Source organism: Athene noctua, chromosome 5 (assembly GCF_965140245.1).
Source record: "Athene noctua chromosome 5, bAthNoc1.hap1.1, whole genome shotgun sequence".
NCBI lineage: Eukaryota > Metazoa > Chordata > Aves > Strigiformes > Strigidae > Athene > Athene noctua.
The window spans coordinates 45,866,294-45,892,861 of record NC_134041.1 but is presented as its reverse complement, the minus strand read 5'-3'; the positions used below and the strand labels follow the sequence as shown (position 1 = coordinate 45,892,861).

Here is a 26,568-nt window from a genome sequence, read left to right as displayed (position 1 = left end):
AAGTAGATGCTTGAATAGGGAGGGAGACTGAGACATGTGAGCAGGATCTGCTATCTTCTTTTATCATCACTACCCACCAGTGACTGATACAGTCTGTAAATACTCATCATAAGAAGCCTCCCAGAAACAAGCCACACTTAATTCCTGAGAACATTTTGTTCTTTGGTTACAAACCAGGGGTGGGTAAGGGCTGTTGCAGCAGCTGCACGCAAGGCTTCGGACGTAGCAACAGCAGGCAGACTGTGGCTGTAAGAATGACTCCTGTCATATGCAATCATCTATCAGCACACCCTGTGCTAATAAAAAAAGCCTTTCACAGAGTGCAGTGTGCATTATTCGCTGAAGTAAGAGCTGAGGCAGAATCGCCATCCTTGAGTGGGAGAGGGAACTGCGGGGGAAATGTGTCCGAAGTTGGTGCCTTCAGTGCCATTGTGCATTACATATTCCTCTTTGCTCACCCTGACAGCATGAGGGCTGAATGATGTTGCCATCTTTCTGAAAACTGAGGAGATGAAGGGTGGGACTCTGCCTCCGAACAGGTACTGCAGTGAAATCTGACAGCAGAAAGTCTGAGAGCTAGTGTATCTTTCACAGTGGCAACGGGTAAGGTCAAAACTACCAAAAGTACATCATTCCTGAAAATACCACCCAGTGATGTTATTTTTTCTGAATGTTAGTTTTCTCTAATGTGATGCAGTTGGGGTTTTTTGCTGCCTTCTTTCTTGGTGTGGCAATGAGTGCTTTGTCCTCTAAACATAGGGCTCATTCCTACTTTGCATGTATTAATGTAAAACCAGTGCAAATGTCACTGTTGATTTTCATTGTGAGGCCATATGCAGGTCCCAGTATAAACTCTGAAGTTTAAGAAGAGCTGACATTATACAGGGTCCTCTTTTGCTCCTGAGATGGTGCCATCCCAGTGTACTGGGGTCTCAGCCCCCAGCAACCTCTGGCCAGAAACCAGGATGTTCTGGCACCTTCTTTGGTAGGGTACCCCCCTTCTCAGCATTGAGATGTTGTAGGGGCACCATCAGACCCCTCTTCCTCTCCTTGGTAGCAGGGTATACTCTGGTATGTTTTCAGCTCAGACGTATCATGCAAAACACCATCTCACTGCCTGAATCTGGGCAAGTCATTATTTGTGCCATGCCTCAGTTACCAGTCTCTAGTCAATGTGTACTGAGAGATTGCAGTAGACCATGTCCTGGGATGCTGCAGTGATGGAGGTCAGATAAGGCTGACTTTGTAAAACATTCATACAAAGCAAGCATGACTGCTATCAGTTGTGACAAATGAACATAACCGACCAGAACAAAGTTCACCGTCATGCATTGACTCCCCTCAGCAGGACCTGACCAGCATGAAGCTTTGTCTCCTAGCTGTGCTTCAACAGTGGCACTCAGAAAAGGTATTTCTAGCCACATTTCTCTTTCTTTCACTCTCTATTTTTTAGGGCTCGGTGGAAAATCTCGATCAGGTCACAGACCATGTTCTTAGCCTGTAACTAAAATGTCTGTTCCCTTTAGACAGGAAAAGAAACACCTCCTTCAGACAGTGTTATGCTTCAATAAAGCATCTCTTTGTGGTGACCTTCATCAGTGGTGAAACCTTCTCCAGGCTGACAGTATGAAAGCCAAGGGGCTTATCCCCCAAAGGCCGATGAAAGTGCTGCAGCCTGTTTCTTGGGACACTTATAAAAAATGTCAGGGTTGTCCAACAACAGTGTGTCCACAACATTTTTACAACAACCATCGATAAAAGTGCTTCATGCTTAAGATTTTGACAGGAAGGTGGATTCTGGCTCTGCCAGCAATGGCATTTGCAAAGGACTGGTGATAGATTTTGTGGTACCAGTTTATCCTGACATCTTGGAGCAGTTTCTTCATCTTGGCTGTCTGATTCAGCCTCCAAGCTCCTCGTCATCAACATTTATTGGGCCTGACTGACTATTTTGGCAGAAGAGATGGTCCCAGTCAGTACAGATGACACTGGGGAATGATGGAGCTGGAGCCAGATACTGAGACCTGGGTTTTATTGGGAAATGATTCAGCTTTCCTTATAGCTCACTGGGGGCCACAGCACCCCATGGGCTGATCTGATTCTCACCACTGAAATACAGCCACTCCCAAGGTGAAGAGTAGCAACAACCAACACACTGAAGGCCAAGAGAAGTTCTTGGCCAAGGACAGAGCAAGAAAGATCCAGTATTTTAATACAGTACAATAATACAAACACTGATCACATGAGATCTCTCAGGTAAAGAACCAGGCCCCACACTCAGCAAGTTCTGGGCAATGCAGAGAGGTGCTACGTGCCTTCTCAGCCTTGCTACTTCCTGTGATTTATGGCAAGGCTCTTGACATTTGGTGTTCATTGGAAAACCTGATCACCCACAGCCCAAGACTCTCAGCTTGCCTTTCATGAGAGAGAACAGCGTGTTCCCAGCCCTGCCTATTCCAGAGGCAATGAGCCCCAGGAGTACCTTAAAGGCTTGGACACAAATAGCTCCCACTGTGTATTATTTTCAAGCCAATCTCATGATTTTGCAGGCCTGACTCATTCCGGGTAAATGTCGAGGGTTAGTCATGTTAGTCATCTGTAGAGAAAGAGGAAGGACCTCACTGGACTTATGCCAGAGCAGTTTTTACCGCTGTTTTAGGGCAAAGAGCTGATCCAGAGTTGCAGGTCCCTGACTGTGGAATTTGTTCTAGGACATGTTGGGGGGCACAGCAGTGAAAATGCGTGGATCAAGATCTTCTGTTCATACCGCTGATGGCTTTACATCCATCTCCCTGCTGAGGGCTGATGAGCACCTGATCCTTCCTGAGCTAACGCCAGGTGTCTGTAGAAGATTCATCAGCTGCGGTGCCGGCTGGCCCACGGGCAAGTGTGCCACAGCATGAGTGGTGGCTGCCCCATGGCACACTGTGGCAGAGCTCACGTCAGGGCACGCAGCCCTCCACCCGTGGGCACAGCCGCCAGCAGCTCCGCACCCTTGCTGTGAACACTGAACTATTCCTGATCATCTTCGGATTTAAAGCAAGCTGAGGCCTCAAGGTCCTTGTTCTGGAGAGGGGGGAGAGGAGATTTTTTAAGCCCAGATGCACTGTAGAGACTGTTGTCTGAGCTGGACAATGGCAATGCCCAGCACAGGAGCATTTCCCTGCGCCCGGGTGATGCACGGATGCTCCTGAGCAGCGCGCTGAGCCCGCCGGGCTGCAGGCCGAGCCGGGAGCACCATCTGCCGGCTGCGGAGCGGCGAGCGGCCTCACCGCGGGGACACCGCGGGGACACCGCGGGGCTGCGTGTGCCGCTGCACCGTCATTAGACTGCGCAGCAAATTAGAGGTGAAAAAGATCACAGGACTGCATAAAACCCTCAGCTAAACCTCCTCCCGTCTGCCTTACAAAAGGGACTCCAGGCCAATCAGTCTCTCTGCACTAGAGCCAAGCAGACTCGATTGGGTGAAGCATATTCCCGTGTAAGTCGGCCGGAGCTATTTACAGCTCCTGCAGAGCTTGCGGACAGTTTCAGCTAAAAAAGATCAAAGCATGTCACTGGGCAGCTTTGTTAATAAAAGGGCTTGATTTTGTTCAATCTGAAATGTGGATTTGTTTCCAAATATTCCTGGTAATAATATTGAGGGGAGCACAGGGAGCCTGGAAAGGAAACAAAATGTTTGTCTCTGGTGCAACAGTGGACCCATTTAAGCAGCTCACATGTAGATTTTTCTTGGGTTCCTCAGGTCTGCCAAAGACTCAAGCTAGCAATTATTGATGCCACACTGTTGAGCCATCTTCCTGTCTTACCTGCCTCATCCTCTGGTCCACTGAGCTCCACACGCCTCTCAAACCCATAGCCCTTTTCCCCTCCAGCTACTAATCCGCCTGGCCAGTACAGAAGGATATCTCTGCCTTTTTTCTTTTCTTTTTTTTTTTTTTTTTTTGCGATGCCCCAAATTTCCATGTGCAGGAGCCAAGCTTGCTCTCTGTGACCCTGAGCTTGCCTGTGGTGGCCAGAGCAAGGCTCTCTGAAGGATGGTGGCCATGTCCGGAATGAGCAGCAGCATGTGGACTGGGCTCCTGGTCCCCAAAGGGCCGTGCTGGGGAGCGCTATAGCTGACACTCTGCATGGGAGCCTGGCTTTCCTTCGAGGTGCACGGGGACAGGAGCAAGGTGTGGCCGGCAAGCAGCCAGGGTATGTTGCTAGACCTGGGAGCTCAGTATGGTCCCTCTCACCTCCAGGTTTATCTCACCTCCTGCCAGCCATCCATCCAGGAATGTGCTTTGGCTTGCTCAGCCCTGCTTGTCCTAATTACACCTTCCTGGAGTACTATACATAATTTCCCTGCCACCCTTAGTCCTTTTTCTCCAAGCTGATCCTGCTTGTCCTTTAATGGCACACCCCCAGCAGCTTACTTTCCTTTGATTTTCATCCCCACATAAGCACTTCTGTCCCTTTCCCTCTCACAGCCCTCAGCTGCCTGGTCTCTGGGTGCTGGAAAAAGATGCCCTGGACCTTTACTTCCTTTCTGGACTCCCAAAATAAATACTTTTTTGGCCACACAGTGTGATCCTGTGCAAGCCACTGCCATGGCAAGTTAAGACCATTCAGGGGAAATATCCTCTAGTACTGTAACTGAGAATATGTGATAAAGGAATCACTGTAGCCCAGGCTAAGGAAGAACCAAAGTTTTTGAAGTGCTCTAAGCTCTCTTGCTCCAGGGCACAGCCAACTTCTACATACCATGGCTAAAAAGGATGTTTCCCTAGAGACCTTTGCTTTTCTCTTGAAACTGGCTGCCTTGAACGTCACATGGAGGCTGGAGCCAGGAAGCACAGGAATCTGGACCTATCCCCAAACCACTGCCCAGCTCCGGGCCTCAGTTTTGCATCCAATAAAATGGGAAAAGTGAGGGAGCTGTTTCACTGAGGCACTTCGAGAGCTGCAGGTGAAAAATGCTGTGTGCATGTCTGTGTCTTGAACCTTGAACTGACCGTCTATAGCCATTGTAACACTTCCATCCCTTCTGATGTGAAATAATTTTCTTGATTTCTTATGCACACATTAAGCTTTTATCCAGAAACTGAAGAACAGCCTAAACATCTCACCCTCCTGCCTTTCCCCACAGTTTCACGGAAGTAACTTTCTATGAGATGTGTGTGAATGTGTTGAGTCACACAGTTCACTGCAGTAGGCAAGGATCCCCTGAGCTGTCCCTGCATGAACTCTAAGAACCTGGAAATGCGAGGATGCAGTCAATACTGGTAGAGCACAAGCAGACTTTATGTGAGGCTGCTCAGTGTGCATCACCTATGCAGAGAACAGTGTTAGGGAACATACAGGTCATAAAGTCAAGCTTACAGGGAAAATGTCATGCAGCTGTTTGCATGTCCTGGTATGTCAATAACATCTTGAATGGCACAAACTCAGATTGATACAGCTAAAAAAACCCCAACAGATAGGCTTCTGGGCATACCAGCACCTTTCTTGCCTTTTCAAAGACAGAATGCTCAAAAAATTTGTTTGCTTCTTCCATTGCCTATCAGTTGACCTAATAAAAGCTATTAAACTTGCTCAGCCTTTATTTCTGGAACCACTTGACTCTAGGAGCAGAATAGCACAGGGCATGTTCAGTACAGGTTTGCAAGCAACACTTACACTTTCCTGGGGTGCTGGGGGATGTTTTGACATTAGACACTATTGAAGCTGTATTTAGGTGGTGCAAAAGGCAAAGTTTTAGTCTCATCAGTTGAAATCTGGGAAGCTGGACCTTCTTAAGACTCTTTCAGGGTTGAATTCTGTGTGCTCCCTAGACAAGATTAATTTATTTTTACTTTGATCTCATACCTTTGACATATCTTTTAAAACAAGAGACTTTGAATTGCTTCTTGAACTTTTTAATGGCCATTTGGTTTTTAAAAATCTGTCCTTTGGGTGCTTTACATTGACACCAAGAAACTTTTGAGATATATGTGAGCCAGACTTGGAATTTTTGCTCCCACTTCTTAACCTCATTTTTCATATCCATCATTTGCATGGGCACCTGGGTAGAAGGCAGCAAGAGCATTAGAGGCTTTATTTTTTACTCTTTCTGTGATTACTTGTACAAGCTCTTTAAGGACAGTTCAGATCTTCTCTGTATTCTGGAAATTAAACCTGGACATCTTATATTAACAAACTGGAACAAATTACCACAGATGGTGGTAGGTTCTCCATCTCCTGTTGTCCTCAAATCCTTTCTGCTGTCTTGGAGATGACCAAATAGTCAAATACCCATTACAGCACTTAATGCAAAGGTCATTAGAGATCTGTATTGGCCACAGTCAGGTGGCATAATATACCAGTCCTTCTGGCCATAAAATGTATTTTAATGCTCTCTGGGCCTATTTTAGAAATTTTACAGAGCTTTTGTTGGTAACAATAACAACATTTGAGGAACATTCTAAAACAATTTTGCATCCCATTTCTTCAGAGAGTATCTCATATAGTCAATTAAACAGCCTTTGAGAACTGTAATTAAGTGCTTTGAAACATGTTTGGGACAGTTTTGTTTCAGGCTTCGCCTCCAGCCTTTTTGGCTTGAAAAACATGCTTGTTTCCAGGAAAATGACTCTTGCATTTAATTGAAATTAGAAGTTAACTGGGGAGGCTGCTGTCTCCAAAGTGCCCTGGTGCTGCTGGTACTTCTGTGAGCTTGGAGGAAGGCTTGGCTGCCTCTTGTAACAGCTCATAAAAAAAAATTAAAAAAATATCCTCCTCTTTATTTTGGATCTACCTACAATTATTTTTTTCCTTATTTTTTGCAATCTCCTTACTTAATTTGTCTTAAACAAAAATAGCTCACCCCAGCAAACCCAATGGTATCCTTCCTTTCCAGTTGGTCAAGACATGTCCGAAGTGTCATGTGATTTCAAAATGCTGTCACTGCTGGACCCAAGGAAATTAGAAAACTCTGGTTCAAGGGTCCTGAAACATACATTTGGAGACTTACAAGAAACAACTGGAAATTCTTCTTCCTGCTATTTGAAATAAATGCCAAGTACAGGGTAGCAGCAATCCCCTGCATTCCATCAGTGCTGTCCCAGCAGGGCTGAGCCCCTGCAGGATGGGCAACTGCTCAGCAGCCCCCCAGCTCCCCCAGGGCAGCATCAGCCTCTGCAGCTGCTCCCTATGCCAGGTCCAGGACAGCCTTTTCTGGCAGGGAGAGCACAGCCACCCCCAGTACTTGAACTGAGCCACCAAAACCATTAAACTGTGCTAAAGATCACAGCATTGAAATTCTGTTCCAATATAACAAATAATTAAAAAATTAAAAATAAAGGCCTTATTTCCTCTCACATTTCAGTTTCTGGGGTTTTCTTTTCTACTATATAAGTTTTCAAGCTTTTTCTCAGTGTACATAACCCCTTAGTTTTTAAAATGCTCCAGGAGCTGGGGCTTTAATTAGTGCAAATACCATCAGCCTTGCTGTAATAGGATGCAGCTGGGAGGCACAGCTGGCCCTGGGATCAGTTGCTGGCAGCTGCATTTTCTCCTCACCTAGGTGCTTGCAAATTGCCCAGCCACCTCCTGGGGCAAGGGCCTTTCGGCTGGGTGGGCAGCACCCTGGGCAAAGGTAGCATTTTGTCAGCAGTGCTCTGGGTGCTGTGCCCAGCTCATACCCAGACAGAGCTCCCTGGCTTGGGCAGAGCCAGTCTCAGTGTGGGATGGCCAAAGTCCAGCTGAGGGCAAATCTCTGCTGGGCAGGTTTCGCTCCCCAAGATTACATGACCTAGGAGAGACTTTTGTCTGCCTGATGTGGCCCCAAGCAAGGGCCTCCAGCCAGTCCTGCTTGATGGCTCAGCCATGGCATCTTGCTCCCCTTCAAATCTTGCCCTGGTCCAGCCCTTTGGCCTGGCAGCTGTACCCCAGGTGAAATGAGTTTGACTGGTCTCAGCCCACATTTTAGCTGATTACATCCACAGCATGAAAATCAGCTGTGCAGTGTGGAGAAGATGCACCTATGCCTCTGAGACAGCTGTCAAAAGGTCAGTTGTTGCTGGTCAGAGTGGCTGTGGTGGGCAGTGTGACAGCAGCTGGGATTATCCTATGTGGCCAGGAGGCACAGGCTGAATGCACTTCTAAGTAGATTCAGCAGCTCTTGGCTTGGAATAAGCCATCACTGAGAGACCACTGACCTCCCAAACCAAAGACCCCCTCCCATGGACTTTGTAGGAAACCCCAAAAATGAAAAATTAAGGGGGAAGAGGAAGGTTTATTCTCCTGAGGTGAGAGTGGCATGTTGCAAACAGGAGATGGGAAGAAAGAGCAGGTCACTGTGATGAAGGAGGAGGAGACAGAGGTAGGAACTGACCCTGATTCCCCTTAAACTCCTGGGGGAGACTGAGGCAAAAATGCTGTTCGTGTATCTGTTACCCAGCCTGCTCCCTGAAGTGTGCTGCACGGCTTCCAAGCAGCAGGCATAGGTGGCCTGAACCTAAGCCACCCATCCCAGAGCACCCAGCCCACCCCGGCTCCAGTGCTGTCTCCAATCCAAGGCAGGAGGAGGCAAGGGCACACCAAAAGCAGCCCTTCCAGTTACCTTTGCAGGGGATGGAGAGGCATGGTAGTGCTGGTGGAGATTGAATCTAGTGATTACTTTAAGGGATTTGCTGTCTCTTTCTTTATCCCTCTCTCTCTCTTTCTTTTATTTTGTTTTCCCCTTTTCCCTCCCTCTTATCCCTTTCGTGGTGCATTTGTCTTCGAGGAACCTGGGGTGTTCTTTTCATCAGTTCAATCTCTCTCTGGCACTTGAGTCCTGATTGGCTGAAGGACTTAGGGAAAAAAAAAATCTTTAATTAAGTAGATAATCTCTTCTTAGGAAGTTCTGAGGCTCCATTTCACCAACCCCTTTTAGCTCTTACTTTAGGATTGGTTACCCTTCACAGAAGTTGGGATTCAGGGGGCATATGCCTCTTCATCACACCAGGACAGCCGGGTGGAAAATAACTCCATCCCTTCCCTAATTTTATTGTGTTTCTTTTTCTCTTTTTTTTCTTTTTTAATTTTCTCTGGTGGTGTTGGTATTCAGGGGTTTTTTAGGATCTCCTTTTTCTCTCTTTATTTGGATTTTTGTATTTCACATGGACCCTTATCTGGGCATCTTCTTCCTCACTCCCTTCTTCCAATCCTGCTGTGCCTGGTGAGTATCAAGAACACCTCAGTCTGTGTCACAGGCAGGTGCTCTTCCTGGACACCCTAAGGAAATTCCTCTTCACCTTCCTAAATGACCCCTCTTTCCCACTTAGCTCAGTTCTGGTCTTTAATGGGACTAGATATTTAACTAAGTCCCAACACACTCATTGGCAGAGAGGTTAGATCTAAGAAAGTCCCCTTTTCTCCCTGTGCCTCCTAATGATAACTATATGGGCCAAATCCTGAGCTGGGGTAAAATAGAGGCGAGTGGATGCAGAGGATCTAGCCCCTTACTTCCAACTGGAAAGATAATGCAATGGGAGAGCCAGGGATTTCTGTTTTACCAAAGGCTCACAGTCATCTTGTCTCTTGTCTTAATCAAACCAAGTGGGGCTTCTCCTGTGTTCCCCGAAGAGGACGGTCCCTGATTAAGAGCTCAGAGCCAGCAGGGGTGAGTTAGAGCGACAGGAGAGTCACTCCAGATGAGCAGCCTGAGACCTGGGCTCCTTGACAGGCACACGGTCAGGATTACACATGTCTGAAATTCATCTATTAGGATTTCCTGGGGAGAAGCTTTTGGTGCAGAGATTGCTACGGCTTGGTTCCCAACCACCTGGGTCCTGTCAGACCGGTTCCCCCATGCACAAACCTGCGGTCAGCTCCTGCGGGCCTAAGGGTGGTTTTACATTTATTTCCAGAAATGTTTTATAAGGGTGAACAGAAAGAGATTACACTTGCATCAATTCTTGAATCATTCCTTGTGCAATGTACCTATCCCTTGCCCAAATGGAGATGGGATGACCTGGCTCTGTAGATATTTTTTCCTATGTGATTTTTACTAGCACCCAAACCTTATTCTCCATTTCTGTGATGCCCTAGGGAATCTGGTTAGTGGGTTACAGACTATAACAGCAAGGAAAGTCTTTTCCCATTCAATTATTAAAATCCCGTGCCTACCCCATAGCAGATCTCCAGGATTATTACCATGGATGGAGAAACCAAAATTACAGAATCTCAAGTAAATAGGAACTCATTCCTGTAAGGCTGGGACTTAAATTTATGTTCTTTCAGAGATTTTTCTACTCCCTTGATTAAATGAACATGCAACAATTTGTAGATGTCTGAATGTTATACAGTAGCATTCTCAAGAGAAATCTCCCTTCTGGAATAAGGGGAATATGTATGTTATGCAGAGAGGCTAGGCAAGAACTCATACTGATTTTGGTTTTATTTTTCTGCTCTTCCTGTGTATGTCTGTTTTCCTCGGTATAAACAGGTTTACAATACTTTAAAAGATTAAAGAAAAAACAACATTTTAAAGAAACAGTTCAAAGGGGAGAAATTTCAGAGCACACAGAGCATACAGAAATCCTAGGCATTTTCAATGGAAGGTGGATGTCTAAACTCCCTGTCTGCCTTTCAGAAGTTTTTATCTAAGAGAAAAGTTAAAGATATCCCTGCTTCTCTTTGCATGTTGCTCATAGGTCATGATTTCCTGAGAGAAAGGAAAATTGCAGACTTTATTTGAAACGATCGTATTACAGACCCTGTCCCTTAACTCTTGAGGAGAAAAAAACAAGGTTCGTGGGAATCATACAAAAATCCTGCTTGCAATTTTTGCTGGTCTTCTTTATCTGATGCAACAACTTAAGACACAACAAGATTCTTTTCCCCTGTGATTTAATAATGAGAATTGGCAGCAGGGAGCAATATAGATCAGTAATATATATTTTTTTATATATATGTGGCCACTTCCCTTCTCTAAGTGTGGATTAGATTGGGCCGTGTCAGCTAGGTTGAATGGTCAGCATGTTTCTAGATGAGCCAAATGTCAGAGTTGCATTTAGGAACTAAAAAACAAATATCAGAAAATAGAGAGAAATTAAGAAAAAAATTATAATTTAAAAGCTCCAGATGTTAATGAGTTGCCTCCCTCCTATCCTGTGGGAATAATGTAACAATCTCTAAGGCAGCAGCTTGTTTCTAATGTTTTTTTACACTTCAGCTGTAGGATTGCCTTTACTTTTCAGTGTCACTGGTTTTCTAATAATTTGGGGGAGTTTGTACTTGAGAACAAAACTCAGATCCAATGTGAAATTATATTCATTTTCTGTCTTTACAACAATGACAGTAAAGATCTAAATACAGCTTTATTATTTTCTAAATAACACAAACCAGCAGGACCAGCCGCACAGTAGCATCACAGGGTGATAGGTATCAGACAAATACTTTAATGGGAAATTTGATAAGGCTCTTGGAGCATATTAAACTGAGGAGTAGGGTGCTGCTATTGGTTAAAATTGTATCTGAGCAGAAATTATCAGGCTTATTAGAATTTGATATCTGTAAAATATAATTGGGACAGCTGCTTGGCAGCATTATTTGCTTTCCAGTTAAATAAAACTATGACACAGGACTCCTGCTATACGTATGCATTAGCTTTGAGATAATTTTCTAGTATTGGATGCAATGAAAGACACTTGCCCTAGATTTGCTTTTTATGTGGATGTATAGAGTTGCAGTAAGGGAAGCAGCGTGCCCTGCCCAGGGCCCTGCATGGGCTGGGGAGTGGGCTGAAGCATTCAGTGGCACTCCTCTCTCTACCTGTTGAGGTCTGTCTCTGCTCCACTTCAGTCCATATATTGCTCTCCTGGAGTTTGAAGTTGGAGGGAAAGGGGTTTAGACAGCTAGAAACCTTGTAAGCTTTCTTCAAGAAGAGAAATAATTTCAAGCGGTTTGTTTCATGTATGTGATTTCAAAATGCTTTAAATCAGTGTGGTGACACTGAAGCCATGGAAATTGGACTGGTTTACACCCATTGTGGATGCAGCTAGCTAGTTAGTTTAGAATTACGTTCTGCTTTCCTTTACAGTGGTATGGAAAACTAGTAGAAATAAATAAATTTTAAAAAATCAAACTACAGAGACAAAAATAGATTAATTTTCATAGTGATTCCTATTTGCAGCACAGAGATGACTCTAGTAGCATTGTCAATATTGGACTACATCCATGAGGCAAATGACTTAATTTACTTTCTGCTCTTGCTTGAGACTATATCCAGAATAGAGATGCATTTTTCTTAGCTAGATCATACGAGCCAAGACAAAGCGCACAGGTTTTGTCTCTACCATATTTCCTTCCCTCTCACCATAAGAAAAATTTCAGCTAGCCTCCAGACATACGACAGTCCCATCTCCCCTCCTCCTGAATCCACTTGCAGCTGCAAGAGTTAAATGTGGGGGGGTCAAGTGTACCAGTCTAAATGAATCCTTTACTTGTCTAAGTCCTACAAGCTCGCCCAGCAGCGTGCCTGTTGATCAGAGAGCTCAGTAAAAATGCCTTCTGTCTCTCCAACTTAATAAAAATGTTTAGAATATCCTGCTGGGAAATTGCTACTGTACCATTTGCTCAGCTGCAGATGGTGAATTGTCGTATCCTGAACTTGGCCTTTTTGTGAACCTTGAGGTTTATCCCAGGAGGAACAGATCCTCTGCTTCAATGCAGTTATGTCAATTGACACCTGCTAACAGGCTGGTTTGTTGTAAACTCTGAACTTGTGGATTACTATCCTCTTCCTAAAGCCACCCTTGCAACAGCTCAGATGTTCCTAATCCAAGGTGAGGCCACCAAGGTTTTGAAGCAAATCCTTCTTGCACACTGTGAATTTGGCTTTTTCTACCTACGTGGGAAGGAATGCAGATGGGATGTATCTCTCTTTTGGGCCACAAAAGCAAGATAAGAGAGGACTTGCAGTTCTCTAGATCTTGCCTATGCAGGGGCATTTACCAGGGTTTTCTCACAGCTGCTACCAGGGGCTCAGATTCACACCAACGCCATCCTGAGTGTGGTCCCCATAGCAAAGCGCTTAAGGTCAAGGCAAAGGGAAACCAGATGGAAAAATGACTTGTTCGTGCTGCTATCCACTTGCGTTAGGATTGGGACCCATGGAGCTTACACAGTCTGAATAGCCCCAGGTTCATGGCCCTGTGTGATTCAGGTCAGCCGATGCTCTAATCACTCGGCTACAGATGCCGTCTCTCCAAGTCCCAGGAAATATTTAATTAGCTGTACAATGCAGAAGCAGCTCCCAAAGGAAAATTCCTCTGCAAAACAGCTATCGACTTTGTGCTGAAGTACCCATGGGGCTGGAGCACAGACATGTCTGAATCCTGGGCCTGGAACAAAGGGAAAGATCTCCTGCTCTCACAGCGCCCTGGCACAACCCTTTCCCTCCTGTTTTGACCCAAGGGAATCTTTCCCAAAGCAAGCTTCATCAATATGGACACATTTCAACAAAAAAAAAAAAAAAAAAAAAAAAAAAGAAAAAAGAAAAAGTTAGGCTTGCCAGAGTGAAACTTTGCACACTAGTTCTCTCTTTCTAAACTGTAATAGTGAAGATCAGGTTTCTTGTGATTTTGACCAAGCTAAAACAACAAGAGCTCCTTTTTGTGGTGTACCTTGGAGAGGGTCTCCATGAGGGCACTTCTAGTGGAGGCGAAAGTCTCGCTGACTGCAGGAGCAGTTTTCCAGGGCAGGGAAACTTCCTTTCTAAGTATCTGGTGTCTGATGTCTGGGCACCAGTCATGCCACCCTGTCTGCTCCCAAGTACATGGCAGGTCTACAACATGGCTACACTTTGTCCCCTGGCTTGGGATGGCAGTGCCTGCTTCTGCCTGCATTCAAGCCCACCCTGGGATGCCCCTACACTCTCCGTGCTGGATTTGTAGCACAACAGGACAGTGCCTTTCTCCCTCTTACCGGGGAAACCTGTGGCTCCAGACAGCATTGCTTGAAAACACACAGAGAGGAAAAACCATACCCAAACTCGGGCCTTTCGCCCCTGCATCCAGCCATGGTCTGCCCAGCTATTGGGATTTTCAGGGAGTGGAGAGGAGCTAGGAAAGAAGTAAGCATTGCTGTATGCCAGGTAGCCCAACTGCAGAGTAGAGAATGCTGCTCTGCTAAAGGGACAGAGATGGGTTAATGCTCTGTGAGGGCTAGCTCAAAAGGAGAGGCATTCTTCACTGGGAGACATCCAGAATTTGAAGGAGAATATCATCTCAAGAAGAAGCTGAACAGCCCAGTTTCTCTTGGTGCATACACTAGCTTTTTAACTGTCACTTACTCACAGCAAGGTCTCAGCCCATTCATGCCACCTCTCTGGCCTTCCCTGGGATAAGAGCAGTCACCCATCTCTCTGGAGTGCTAGGGTGCCAGCAAGGGGAGATGCTCCAGAGACTCACCAGAAATAGCAATGAGGGTAATTTTGCAAACCTGGAGAGACTGGAATGAGGTGTTTTTAGGAGAAACCTCCTTTTCTTGCTTCATTTCTGGCTAGGGATATTTGGGGTTGGTTCTTGGGCCTTTTTAAAGCCTCAGTCCTTTCTGCCATGACACGTCTAAGCTGAATTCACTCCAGATTCCTAATGGTGGTCACTGCACCACATGGAGTCCTTAGCACTGGCTGACCATTTGCACTGAAACCATCTTTGTTGCTGGAGAAAGAGACTCAGACAGGCCAGCGTCGGCTCTGCTCTGCAAGCCCCTGGGGAGAGTCATAGAGACCTTGTGGCACTTGGAGATGATCCCTTCACGCCTTCAGTGGGAACACCAGAAAGTTAAATTTTTGCCAGGACCACCCCCTCTCCGTACACACACCCACCGCCCCCCCACTCCGTGCAGTGACCAGCAGGATGGGGAGGAAGAGTGCATTTGTGCTCAGCCATCACTATAATGTGACCAAGAGGAGCGTGTGAGCAGCCAGAGCTGGCACCACAGAAAAACAAGGGGCTGTGATCTGGGGGGATGATGCCAGGACACACTGAAGGAGCAGCGCTGTGACCTCCTTCCCTCGGCATGGTCGCGCAGGGACAGTGGTGCTGGCACATGGTCCAGCTCCTGGGGCTGGGGGCAACACTACCCTGAGTTAAGCTGAGCAGTAGTTTGGTAAGGTAAAAGGCAAGGCTGGGGGAACAGGAAAGCACTACAAAAATGGGACAATTGGTATGAAGGGTATCTGTGCAGAGGAAAGCAAAATGAGGGAGCTGTGAGGGGACTTCAGCCCAGAACAACCTGGTTGAGGGAGCAGGGTGGGAGGAAGAAGGTGGCATCATCCTGGCTCACAGGAAGCATCAAGGGGAGACAGAAGAAGAGACTAAAGGTGCCTGCAGCCAGGAGACAGGCAGGCTGCAGGGGCAGAGAGGAGAGCCCTGGGATGCCAGGCATTCCCTAGGCCCCTCCGCCATCACCCCCTCCCTGCTGACACTGTCTCTGTCTTCCAGGTCAGTGAATAATTTCCTGATGACGGGCCCCAAGGTAAGAGAAATCTCTTTGATCTCTGTCCCTGATTCCACTAAACCCAGGGAGGGGAGGGAGCAGCTCCTCCTTCCCACTCTTCTACATCCAGCCTTAGCCAGAGCTCCCCTCACCCTCAGGTTTCCAGTAACAAGGCACAGAAGGGCCAGGAATGACCTGCTATAAACTGCAACTCCTTAGGCTGTGTCAGCCCTGAACAAAGTTGTCCTGGGATCCTTTTAAGCTGGTTGAGGCCAGATTTTGGAGATTTGTCTATTGGCACCACCTGAGGCTGTCATCTATTTCTTCCTCATGATCAGGTTAGCGTTGGGACTTACATTCATTGAGCTAGAAAGGTACTTCCTGTAGGTTTTGCAAAAGATACTTCCCCAATGAGTACAACTGGAATTGCCAGGACCTTGTTCAGTATTTTTGACCCCCTGTCTCCTTGTGCCCCTGTTTCTGAGGTTTTTTTCTCTAGCCAAGACCAGCTGTAAAATTCACCCAATTTTTGTTCTGGCCATTCCCCAGGAACACCTCCAAGCCCATCTAGCTATTGCTACATCTCTCAGTACTATGGTAGAGCGACCTTCCCCCAAAGCCCTGGCTGTCTCCCTGGGGCTGCAGTGAAGGAGGAGGCAGGCTCAGGCACCTGTTGGCTTGGAGCTCCCTGGTCTCTGAGAAGGGTCTGCCTCCTCTCACACTGGAGAGATAAGGGGTTCCCTATTGTAGAGGCTGGCTGGCACATCTCCTAATGTGGCTAACAGCCAACAGCTCAGCCTTCTCCCCCTGGGAGGCTCAAGCTCTGACCCAGCACAGCAGAAAATGCATTTGCTGCTGCTGGTGGTGAGCTCCACTCCCCAGGGGAGCCAAGGCTGAGGCACTTCCTCAGCTCTGTACATCTTGTCTCTGTAAGATAGCATGCAAGTTATTTTCAGTTGAATGCCAGCCTCCTGGGGAGCCTGGGGCCATGTTCTTCGTGGTGTTTTGCACTGTGCTTCTTCATCCATCTAGGCCCCAAAGCAGCAGGACCCACAATATGCAGTACAGGGCAGGAAAGCTACACTTGCAACAGCCCCACTGCTGTGTGGGAAGTAGCTGGGGCTACACCAGCTTTACACTGCCTGGGATGGAAACTAGAGCTGCAGAGAGACTCCCCTGGACCCTGGGAGTAGCCTGGGGACACTCCCTGCCTGCCACCAATCCATCCCTGCATGCTGGCCAACTCACCCTGACTCAGTTTTGCAAATTAATGCTGGGGGAGCTGAAGCGGGGCACACACAGTCCCCACTCCTGACTCGCTGCTCTGCTCCTAGGCCTATCTCATCTACTCCAGCAGTGTGGCAGCCGGGGCGCAGAGCGGCATCGAGGAGTGCAAGTTCCAGTTTGCCTGGGACCGCTGGAACTGCCCCGAGAGGGCGCTGCAGCTCTCCAGCCATGGTGGGCTGCGCAGCGGTAAGGAAAGTATTGAACACCACTAGTGGGATGCTCTCCCTACAGGTTAGAGCCCGTGGGGCTCTCCCGTCTTCCCAAGTGCCTCCTTTTCTTCCCCATCCCTTCCTGGGATGTGCCTCTCCCAGGAATGCCCCTGAGGGATCTTTCCAGGAGTCCACCCACCAGCTCCCAGACACATGCTGGGATCTAGCTTCAAGACAAGGCAGCCTCACAATGCCGGCATCACCTCCAGATCCACCCAGCCCCAGCTTGCACAGGAGAGGAGTCTCACCAGTCCTCACACAACTGGCTTCCCACAAGCATGCACCACCACGGCCTCTGGCGTGGGCTGCTGGACACATTATGTCTAGCATGTCTCTTGCCAGGGTGTCCCAGGGAGGCTGAGAACCAGCATGGGGTGTTGGGGTGGCAAGCAGAGGGATATGGCTAAAGGGAGCAGGAAAGAGTTCATCAGTGGCTGTGCTCTGGCCAAGAGGCAGGAGAGGTCTTCCCACAGCTTCCAGATATCAGAGTCACCTTGGGCAGAAATCCAGCATCCATGACCTTTGCCTCTGCAGGGTGTGGAGCTGTGGTCACTGTCCCTGTATCCCATTCCTTACCCATTTGCAGGTGCCAGGAAATGTTTCAGTATGTACCTGGTCCTCTAGACCCATGTATGATGCTGGGCTGAGCTCATACCTGCCCTGCACAGGCAGGACCTGGGTATGAAGGAGAGCCTTAGGCCTCTGGTGGGACTGGCAGCAGACGAGGGACCAGGGCCCCAGGAGAGGTGGACAGAAGTTTCAAAGTGGGGCACTGAGGAGACAATTGCAGCACAAAGTAACACTCTGGGACTGGGAGTGGGTCCCTGAACTGTTCCCATCAAGGTTAACTGCTCAGATCCAGACCTTGCTGGTATTAAATGAAAGCCAAAGGCTCAGTGGAGTCAGCTGATGATCATCACACTGATCCTGGTGGGTAGGTATGGCCACTGCTCTGAGCCCTGGACAGTGTCCAGCAGAAGGTAAGGCTCGAGGGTGCTGTGGGAAGGAGCTCTTTGATCCTTAGAGAAGGCCCTTTTCCCTCGGGTTGTATTAGTGAGACATGGGGGACATTTGACTGTCTGCTATATCCCCACTGCTGAGCTCCCACAAGGACAGCCAAGTGCTAAATTCATCCACACCCTTGGAAATGGCCCAAGTCAGTCTGGGTTGAATTTGGGAGCTTCTGTCTTTCTGTTGTTCAAGCCAAAACTAAGCTAATCTGACAGGTCTCTCCACTGTACAAAGCCTTGCCTGTTGCAGATCTCTTCCTACACACTCTCCTGCATGGCAGGAGTAATTTCTAACACTGGTCTCATCATGAAATCTTTAGCACATCTGCTCTCCTTCTATTCCCACGTGACAGCAAACCGAGAAACAGCTTTTGTCCATGCCATCAGCTCTGCGGGCGTCATGTACACGCTGACCCGGAACTGCAGCCTGGGGGATTTTGACAACTGTGGCTGTGATGACTCCCGCAACGGACAGCTGGGTAAGGAGAGATGAGCTGACATCTGCCATCCCTCTCTCATGTCCCAGACAGCAGGAGACAGCTCTTCTCCTCTCCTCTGCTGAGGCCTGCAGAAACAACTCTTTCTCCTAGTCCTCACACCTGGAAATAATAGCAGAGCAGACCTTTTCCTGGCTCAGACCAAAGCTTTGTGGAAGCTAATGGGGCCACCTCCAATTTACACCAGCTGAGGCTGAGTCCTTGATGTTTTCCATCTTTCTAAATGAGCAGGAAAGGAGAAGGGGGTTACAGTTTCCCTGGTTCAAACCAAGAACAACTCTGTTTAAGTTGCTGGAGGGAATGACTGTATCATACAGGCAGATAAAAGGATCTGATGCCATGCATCCAAATAACAGGTCTGGTTAGAGCAGCGCTGATCAGGGACTGCAGGGCTTCCAGGGTCTACAGGATGAGGGTGGCCCCAGATCAGAATTACCAGGAGGGAAAGCAGGGTGGCATTCATTGGCCCCTCCAGCATTTGTCAGTGTGGCAGGCACATGAGAGCACAACCAGGAGAATTGGTGTGGCAGCACACAGCCTTCACCCCATTCCTGTTGCAGTGGTACCCAGGCCCACAGCTGCTAAGCACCTCTGGGTAGGCAATCCCAGGCTGCACCACTACAGCTCTCCACTCTGCTTTCACAGAAAACATTGACATTTTGGTCTTTCGTTTTGAATGGAAAGAGGTCAGATTTCAAAATTATCAAAATCTTTTAAAAGCCCTTCCCCACCCAGCTGCCCTGGGCAGATGGTATGTGTCAGTTTATGACAAACTCCTCTGACATGTCCAGTATTTATTATTTGCTTTATTGGCTAATAGTTTTTAAAACAGGCACCTTGGACACCTTAGGTGTCCAAGGCATGGGTTAGCTCATATCTAGCAGAGCAAGACTTTTGGGCAATGAGACACCAAATTTTGGCTTCTCTGGAAAAATGAGTTAGTCATGCTATGCTTCCTTTCCCCCAAACGTATCTGTTTTTCATGAAGATTTTCCATTGTAAAATTAAAACCTCAGAAGGCAAAGGAAACTTTTGGTCTTGTCCAGAACAGTGTGATTTAATTCTAAATGCTGTTGTGCTGAATCCAAGTTGGTAAAAGGTTTCCATTCTCCCTTCAGTCCTAGCTCTTGATTTGAACTTCATCATCTGCTGCAATTCCCCATCTCCCATGAGACATCCCTGCCTTTCCCTGGGGGAGGGCACTGTGATGCTCTGCGGGAGTCCGGGCAGGGGCCACGCCTTTCAAGAGAGGCACAAGACCATTAAACACAACTCCCAAGATGTACCACCAAGGGATGTTAGGGTCAGAATGTTCCATATTTCAAAACTTCATACAGAATTTGGCATTTTTCTCTAGGAGGAAAAGAAACAAATCACATGACATGTTTGCAGTCAGCTGAGCTCCCATGCAGTCAGGAAAAGTACCATCCACAACTTGCTGTGCATTTTCCCAGTTCTATGCTGACTCCTTTGTTTCTTTATGGTAAATGGAAAATCAGACTCTTCTGAGATGCCGAACATCATCCCAGGATTCTGGGTGTACCAAAAAGATGGTCTCCTTGTTACCTGTGTGCCAGGCTTGGTTTGTTTCTCAATGGAAGGGCACCTGTTCCCTCTGATCAGTTCGCTAATCCACGTTAGCAAGATGCTGTCCCTGCAAACCAGCTCAAGTCAGGGTTTGAGGGAAGGCGATTTAAAGACCTAAAGCCTTATCTGTATGGCTGCTGATGCATGATAATGAACAGTTTCTGAATCCTGCTCTATAGAAAGCCTGGAAATCCCTGGGTTTGTCACACAGGACGTACCCCTTTGCGGCCTGCATGAGCCACTTACTATCCAGGCCTGTAGAAATGGCATGAGCCCAAGGGGAGGGAATCATGGAGTATTGTGAGGCGGAAGGCTGGATTCGCCCCACAGCCTCCGTTCCCTCCCATCACTTCTGAGACACTTTCTTGTCCCCAGAGCTACAAGCCAGGCAGGCAAGTGGCTGGTTCCCTGACAGCATATATCTCATCTCCTTTCCTAGGGGGGCAAGGTTGGCTGTGGGGAGGCTGCAGCGATAATGTGGGCTTCGGGGAAGCCATTTCCAAGCAGTTTGTGGATGCCCTGGAGACTGGACAAGATGCAAGAGCTGCTATGAACCTGCACAACAACGAGGCGGGTAGAAAGGTGAGTCCCTCTCTCCCTCCAGATGTGACAGCACATGCTAGATTGGCTCTGGCCATTCACTGTGGAGAGTCACAACTGGCTGTGGCTAAAAGCACATATCTGGAAGAAAAAACTGGAAGGGGACAGCAGCAGTACTGACGTGATAGGTTGTGTTTGTTCTGAGATAGCAAACCTTCCATGATTACATTGTTAGTGGTTTCCTGCTGTCTTCTTTCTCCCAGCTCAAGTAGGGGAGTGCCATTGAGAAGCAAATCTGTGAGCTTTAAGCCAACAGACCCTGGGCAGGACTACTGCACAGGGAGGGTCGATGGCAAACCCCTCCACAGGCCTGGAGCCATGTTTCTCCATGCACTGCAGCACAGACATGACCCCTCTGGGCTTTTTCCTAAATCCCCTCTCTCTCCTCACCCTGTAGGCTGTGAAAGGGACCATGAAGCGGACTTGCAAATGCCACGGTGTTTCAGGGAGCTGCACCACCCAGACCTGCTGGCTGCAGCTCCCTGAGTTTCGGGAAGTGGGCACTTACCTCAAGGAGAGGTACCACAAAGCTCTGAAGGTGGACTTGCTGCAGGGGGCAGGGAACAGTGCTGCCAGCCGGGGCGCCATCGCTGAGACTTTCAGCTCCATCTCCAAGAAGGAGCTGGTCCATTTAGAAGACTCTCCTGACTACTGCCTGGAGAACAAGACACTGGGACTGCTGGGCACAGAGGGCAGGGAGTGCCTGAAGAGGGGCAAGGCACTCAGCAAGTGGGAGAAGCGGAGCTGCCGGCGGCTGTGTGGGGACTGCGGGCTGGCAGTGGAGGAGAGGCGAGCTGAGATGGTGTCCAGCTGCAACTGCAAGTTCCACTGGTGCTGTGCCGTGCGGTGCGAGCAGTGCCGCAAAAGGGTCACCAAGTACTTCTGTGTCCGCAAGGAGAAGCGGGAGCGGAGCGGGGGTGGCGGGGCCACCCGCAAGCTCAAGAGAAGGCTCTAACTTGCCTCTGCTCCTCCATGGTCCTGTCTGCCCCTCTCCTCTCCTGCCTTCCCCATCAGCCCCCAGCACCATTTCCCTATGGCTTACTTTTGTCTCATTCCCAATCCCACCTCAATGGGGCTTGGGCAAGGAAAAGAGCTTGCATGAGCCCCTAGACCTTGCCCAGGCAGGGCATTTCACATTAGTGCAGTGAGTGATGACTGGGTAGACCCTCAAGTGTTGACAAAACAAGGTGAGATTTGGTCCCTTCAATGCAGGGTCACTCTATCCAATGACTATGGTTTTATCGCTGAAAACACAGGTGGTCTTGGTGGCTCCTGACTTTTTGAGTTTGTCTGTTCCCCAAACAAGCACTTGCTCTGGGCTTTTGAGTGAGATCAACACTTAGGAAAGCAAAGGAAGCTGAGATGGCACTACCATAGCTGGGCAACTCAGGGTGGTAATCCCTAAAACAGAAGAGGTGTCTAGTACCCTAAAAGAATAGAAGCACTAAAAGTTTTAATTGTCTTTTATTAAGCCCTATACTATGAAGGAATAGAAAATGTGTGTAACTCCTTCCTGCAGCACGCCAGCCTTCAGGAGGCCCACAGTGTCAATTCCCATCCTTTGACTGCTTTGCTAAGACCTCCAGTGCTTTACTCTGCATTTGAGATAGTTGCAAGATTGAAGCTGCTGCTTGACCTGCCCATTAAACAGCTGTCCAAAAGAAGAGTCCCATCACTCACTTTTTAGACACTTTCTCTGTATCTCCTAAGCCTCCAGGCCTAGTCTCCCTCTTCACCCCAGCATCCCTGCCAAAGCCCTTGACTGATGCCATAAAGTTGCCCTCACATGTCTCCAGTCCCACATCTCCCCCAGAGAGGAGCTGCCAGCTGAGCCTGTTCCCCACCTCCTGGTGTACTTGCCAAGCACTCTTACCCTGTCAGCTAACTAACTAAATACTTCCTCCTAGTCTGAGAAAATCATGTCAGTTACTATTTAATGGTCTTGTAAATAGGAAAGTGAAGCACTTTGAAGTTTAATTTATTGCACAGTTACTGTGATGTATACATAACAGTTTTTCCTCTACCGCTTATTGTATATATTCTATAGGCTAAGCAAGCAGCAGGATGATTTGGTTGATGCATCTCTGTTCCCTTGCCATGGTTGGGGTAAAGAGGGAAGAAGCTGCCAGCTGCAGGACCTGGGGAAGCTCACTGCACCATCACAGTGATTGCCCCTGATCTATGAGGTTATCATCTACTTTGCTGTTTGAAGTGTCCTTTAGCCAGATGAAAAGCCAGCAGAGCTGTTACTGGCCATTAGACCTATCTTGTAGCCAATATTTGTAAACCAATAGCCAATGCAATAAATCAGTAGCCAAGTGCTTGCAAAATGCTGTTGTGTCTTAACTAGTTGGGTGTTTTTTCCATCCAGGCGTGTGTGTGTGTGTGTATGTATGTAGTTACAGTTCTGGAGACTAAAACCCAGCTGCTTACCCATCTGTCATGCATCAGAAGAGCTGACCAGTTCCCTCCATGCACCTCAACCTCAGCCCCTACCAGGAGAGGAAAGGCCCTGCTCTCTTTTTGAGCTTGCGTCCAACTGCAATGCAGCTGCCAGGAGGAAAGGGGGTGGGAGGGGGGCAGGCAAGGGCCCAGCTGCCCACTTCAGACATGATACATTAAAGATACTCATCAGTCTGTATGCATCTCTTAGTTATCAAATACTCCCTCCATCCTATGACTACTTTGTTGGGGGTGGGAATTTAGACCTAGGGCAAGCTGGGGTCTAACCAGAGCAAGAGTATTCATATCAAGCAAGAATCTGGCCCTTCAAAAACTGCAAGAAACAGTCTTGGCCTGTTCTCAGGGAAACCTGAAGCACTTCCACTTCACACACAAACCACCAACTGTTTGTGTAAATGTTCTTATTAATAATACAGTGACCCTGCCTTCAGCCTCCTTTGCATCTCCTTCAGCAGTTCCTCCATCCCTCTGTGCTGGGAATGCATCTTTGGGCAGGAAAGCAAAGAAGCAGCAAAAGCCTCTCACACAGCAGGGAAAGCTGCAGCAGAGGCTGGCTTGAGGACCACTGCAAGGCAGAGAGGACAGCTTCTACCCCCTCGCCCCTGTGTCCCGCATTCCACAGCCAGCTAGAAACATAAGAGAAGATGTGGAAGCTGTTTCCAGTTTCCAACCCCTCCTCAGCACATGGCAGGCTGCGCTACCCCGTCCCTCCCCTGCTGACACTACTGCCCCACACAGTTGCCCCATGAAGGCCGTGGCACAGTGCAGGATGTGCCTGCTGGGCACAGTGATGCCTGTTGGTGATGGGGACATGCAGAGAAGCACAAGTGTGAGCCCCACCATCGCATGCTTCTTTTCTCTGGGAGAAAATGGCGACACTGCAGCTGCAAAATGTGCTGACCTCAGCAGCAGGTCGGGGCCAGAGGGGTCCCCCCTCCCCAGCACAAGGAGCTCTTAGCAGTAAAGGCGCTGCTGCCATTGTGCAGCAGGATTGGATGCTTCCATGTATTCATTTCGGTTTAATGAAGGCACATTCCTCAGAGGAGAAATATTTACATTCAGCTTCCCAGGTGGTCACCTTCGCCCAGATGACACACAAACAGGCAGCCCCCCGCTCCCTTTTCCAATCCAGACCTCTTTAGAGGGCTCAGGGAGGAGGGGAGCAAGGGGAGGGGGGCTGCTGGGGGAGCAGAATAGAGAAGGGAACAAAATGCTAATAAATCAGCCAGCCAGCCCTTTTCCCCTCCCCTCTGTGGAGTCAATGGAAAGTGTCATTTCACATGCTAATCCCCCTCCGCTCTCTTCACAACACCTTTTCCGAAAAGTGTTTGGGAAAAGTCCTTGTGGCCCGTTTACAGCTCCCTGCCGTTTCGGATTCCTTCTTGTCTAAGGCCGCGGCCCCGTGTGGGTCTCTCCCTCCAGCAGGGCTCCTTACAAAAAAAATCTCAACAAAGACTTTGGAGTTCATCAGCCTCCCACTGAAATTCACAGCTGCTGAACAAACTAATCCCCTCTCTTGGCCTTTCTTCCTTTCAATGGGTTCTTGGCTTCAAAGACACTTTGGGAAAGGACTTTGTGGGGACTCACACTGCTCACTCAATAGAAGTTAGTGCAAGCATTATCTTCAGAGCAAGTGGCTTTACAAACAAATACTGCCTAACAATCTCTGCCCCTCCAGCTCCCCCAAACACACACAAGCCTAGCCTGCAGACATGATGTTATCTGCAACAGGATTAGAGCTCTGTTCTCTATGCCCAGGGATCCTTTCCTACCACCCCCCTAATTCTTTGTCAACCCAAAAGCCTTCTCACCCAACAGAAAACACTTTCTCTGTCAAGCAGAGCAGGGATGCTGTGGTAGCATGTGCCCACATGGGAGGAGGTAACACTAAGGAGCCAGTGTCCGTAGACCAGGAGCTGTTACCAACCATCAGAGACAGTGCTATAAATGGAGGAGCGCTGTCAGTGGGGCATCTCACTTCCCCCTGCCTGGTTTCCCTATGAAGAGTTTTAGGGACAGTGCTCACTAGGGTAAACCTGAAGCAAAACTGAGCAACAGTGGGACAAAGAGGCAAGCAGGAAAGACTCACAGCAAAGGCAGGATAAATAGCCAGTCTCTGCATGAGTCATGGGTAGCGGGAGCTGTGCATGCTGGAGGGAACTAGTCAAATGCATCTGAGAAATACATGGAAAATCCATCCTTATTTCTCAGTGGTACAAGTGGCCTGAGTAAAAGAAAGAGAGAGGCTGGACTGCACAGGGTACTACAACTGGATCCAGAAAGGCAGGCTCTCAGACATATCAAGCTTGTTAAATGATCTCAGAAAGCTAGGACTTTCCTTACATACTCGTTAAGCAAATGTATGCCTCCAGGGCTACCTGCTCACTTGTACAGCATCAGAAGGGGTCATAACACAAGTCCTGCCTTTGAAAATCAGCTTTCATCTCTTTGATGGGGGACAGCTGGGAGGCCAGATTGGTTGCTAACTGCTCCCAGACTGGGTTGCAAAAGCTCTGCAAGACTCCCTTACACTTGGTGTTTGCCTCTGCCAGCCACAGAACTAACAAAGGCTGGTTTTCCCTGAATGCATGTGCTATGTCCATAACACCCCAGAACTCTCATAAACCCTGGTCCTTCCCAGCAACGGCCCTTCAAATCTTCCCCATCCAAACAATTCTTCTCAACCTTTACTTCCTCCCAAGTCCTCCAACCACAAGTCAGGTAATAGAGTCCTGCATTTTTCAGTTTCATGGTGCTGACTGGCTGGCCTGTACATATATATTAGCTAGACAGCAAAAAGAAAACAAAACTTTTTTGAGATTACATCTGTCTTTTTGCAGAAGCTACTTTGCTTCTCCCCGACTTTATCCTAATACCAATGTTTCACTTCAGCCTGCTTACCTCTGTAAAAGCTTAAATGAAATCAGCCAACAGATACATAAGTTATTAACTAATGATAAGAACTCACTATTCAGTGGTATAAATCTGATTTCCACACAGGTCAGATCCTTATCCTAGTTTAAGTGACACGGCTTCAGTAGTATAACATTGATTTCCAACAGAAGAGGATCTCATCAAGGGCTCTCTGTTTACTTACTGACATACTTCCAACTTCTGATGTCAAGAGTAAAATCCCCAACACTACCGTGATTCCCCAAGAGAACCTCAGCCACCCTGGGGACCTTCTTTTGTCTGATGCAAATGAACAGTCACAACTGAGACCGGTGATCTGGAGAAGATCAGTTCTCTGACCCTGCAGCCTTAGGGAGTGGGTAAGGCCTGAGGTCTCACCACACCAGGATGGCTGCTGCCCACATCAGCAGAGCCAAGAATCTGGTTTGTCCCACACTGTTCTCAGTTGCCCCCCTCGCCAAAGCAGAGAACTCAGCTCTCAGTGGGTGGCCCTGCAGACTGAGTGAAGTCCCTTGTAGCCAGAGGTCACAAGCCTATGAAAAAAAGCTA

At 48.1% G+C, this 26,568-nt stretch overlaps 2 protein-coding genes across 3 annotated transcripts in view; one reads left to right on the top strand and one right to left on the bottom strand.

Annotated features, from left to right (window-relative positions):
* The window catches only part of SEC31B (SEC31 homolog B, COPII coat complex component), an 81,663-nt gene that overhangs the window by 16,492 nt on the left and 38,603 nt on the right, over positions 1 to 26,568 (bottom strand). The window lies entirely within an intron of this gene.
* On the top strand, positions 7,745 to 26,456 carry WNT8B (Wnt family member 8B). The gene is made up of 6 exons (XM_074907340.1): positions 7,745 to 9,184; positions 15,459 to 15,492; positions 16,788 to 16,926; positions 18,313 to 18,438; positions 20,483 to 20,625; positions 21,041 to 26,456. The coding sequence occupies exons 1-6, from the start codon at positions 9,126 to 9,128 to the stop codon at positions 21,596 to 21,598; spliced, it is 1,059 nt and encodes a 352-aa protein (XP_074763441.1). The 5' UTR covers positions 7,745 to 9,125; the 3' UTR covers positions 21,599 to 26,456.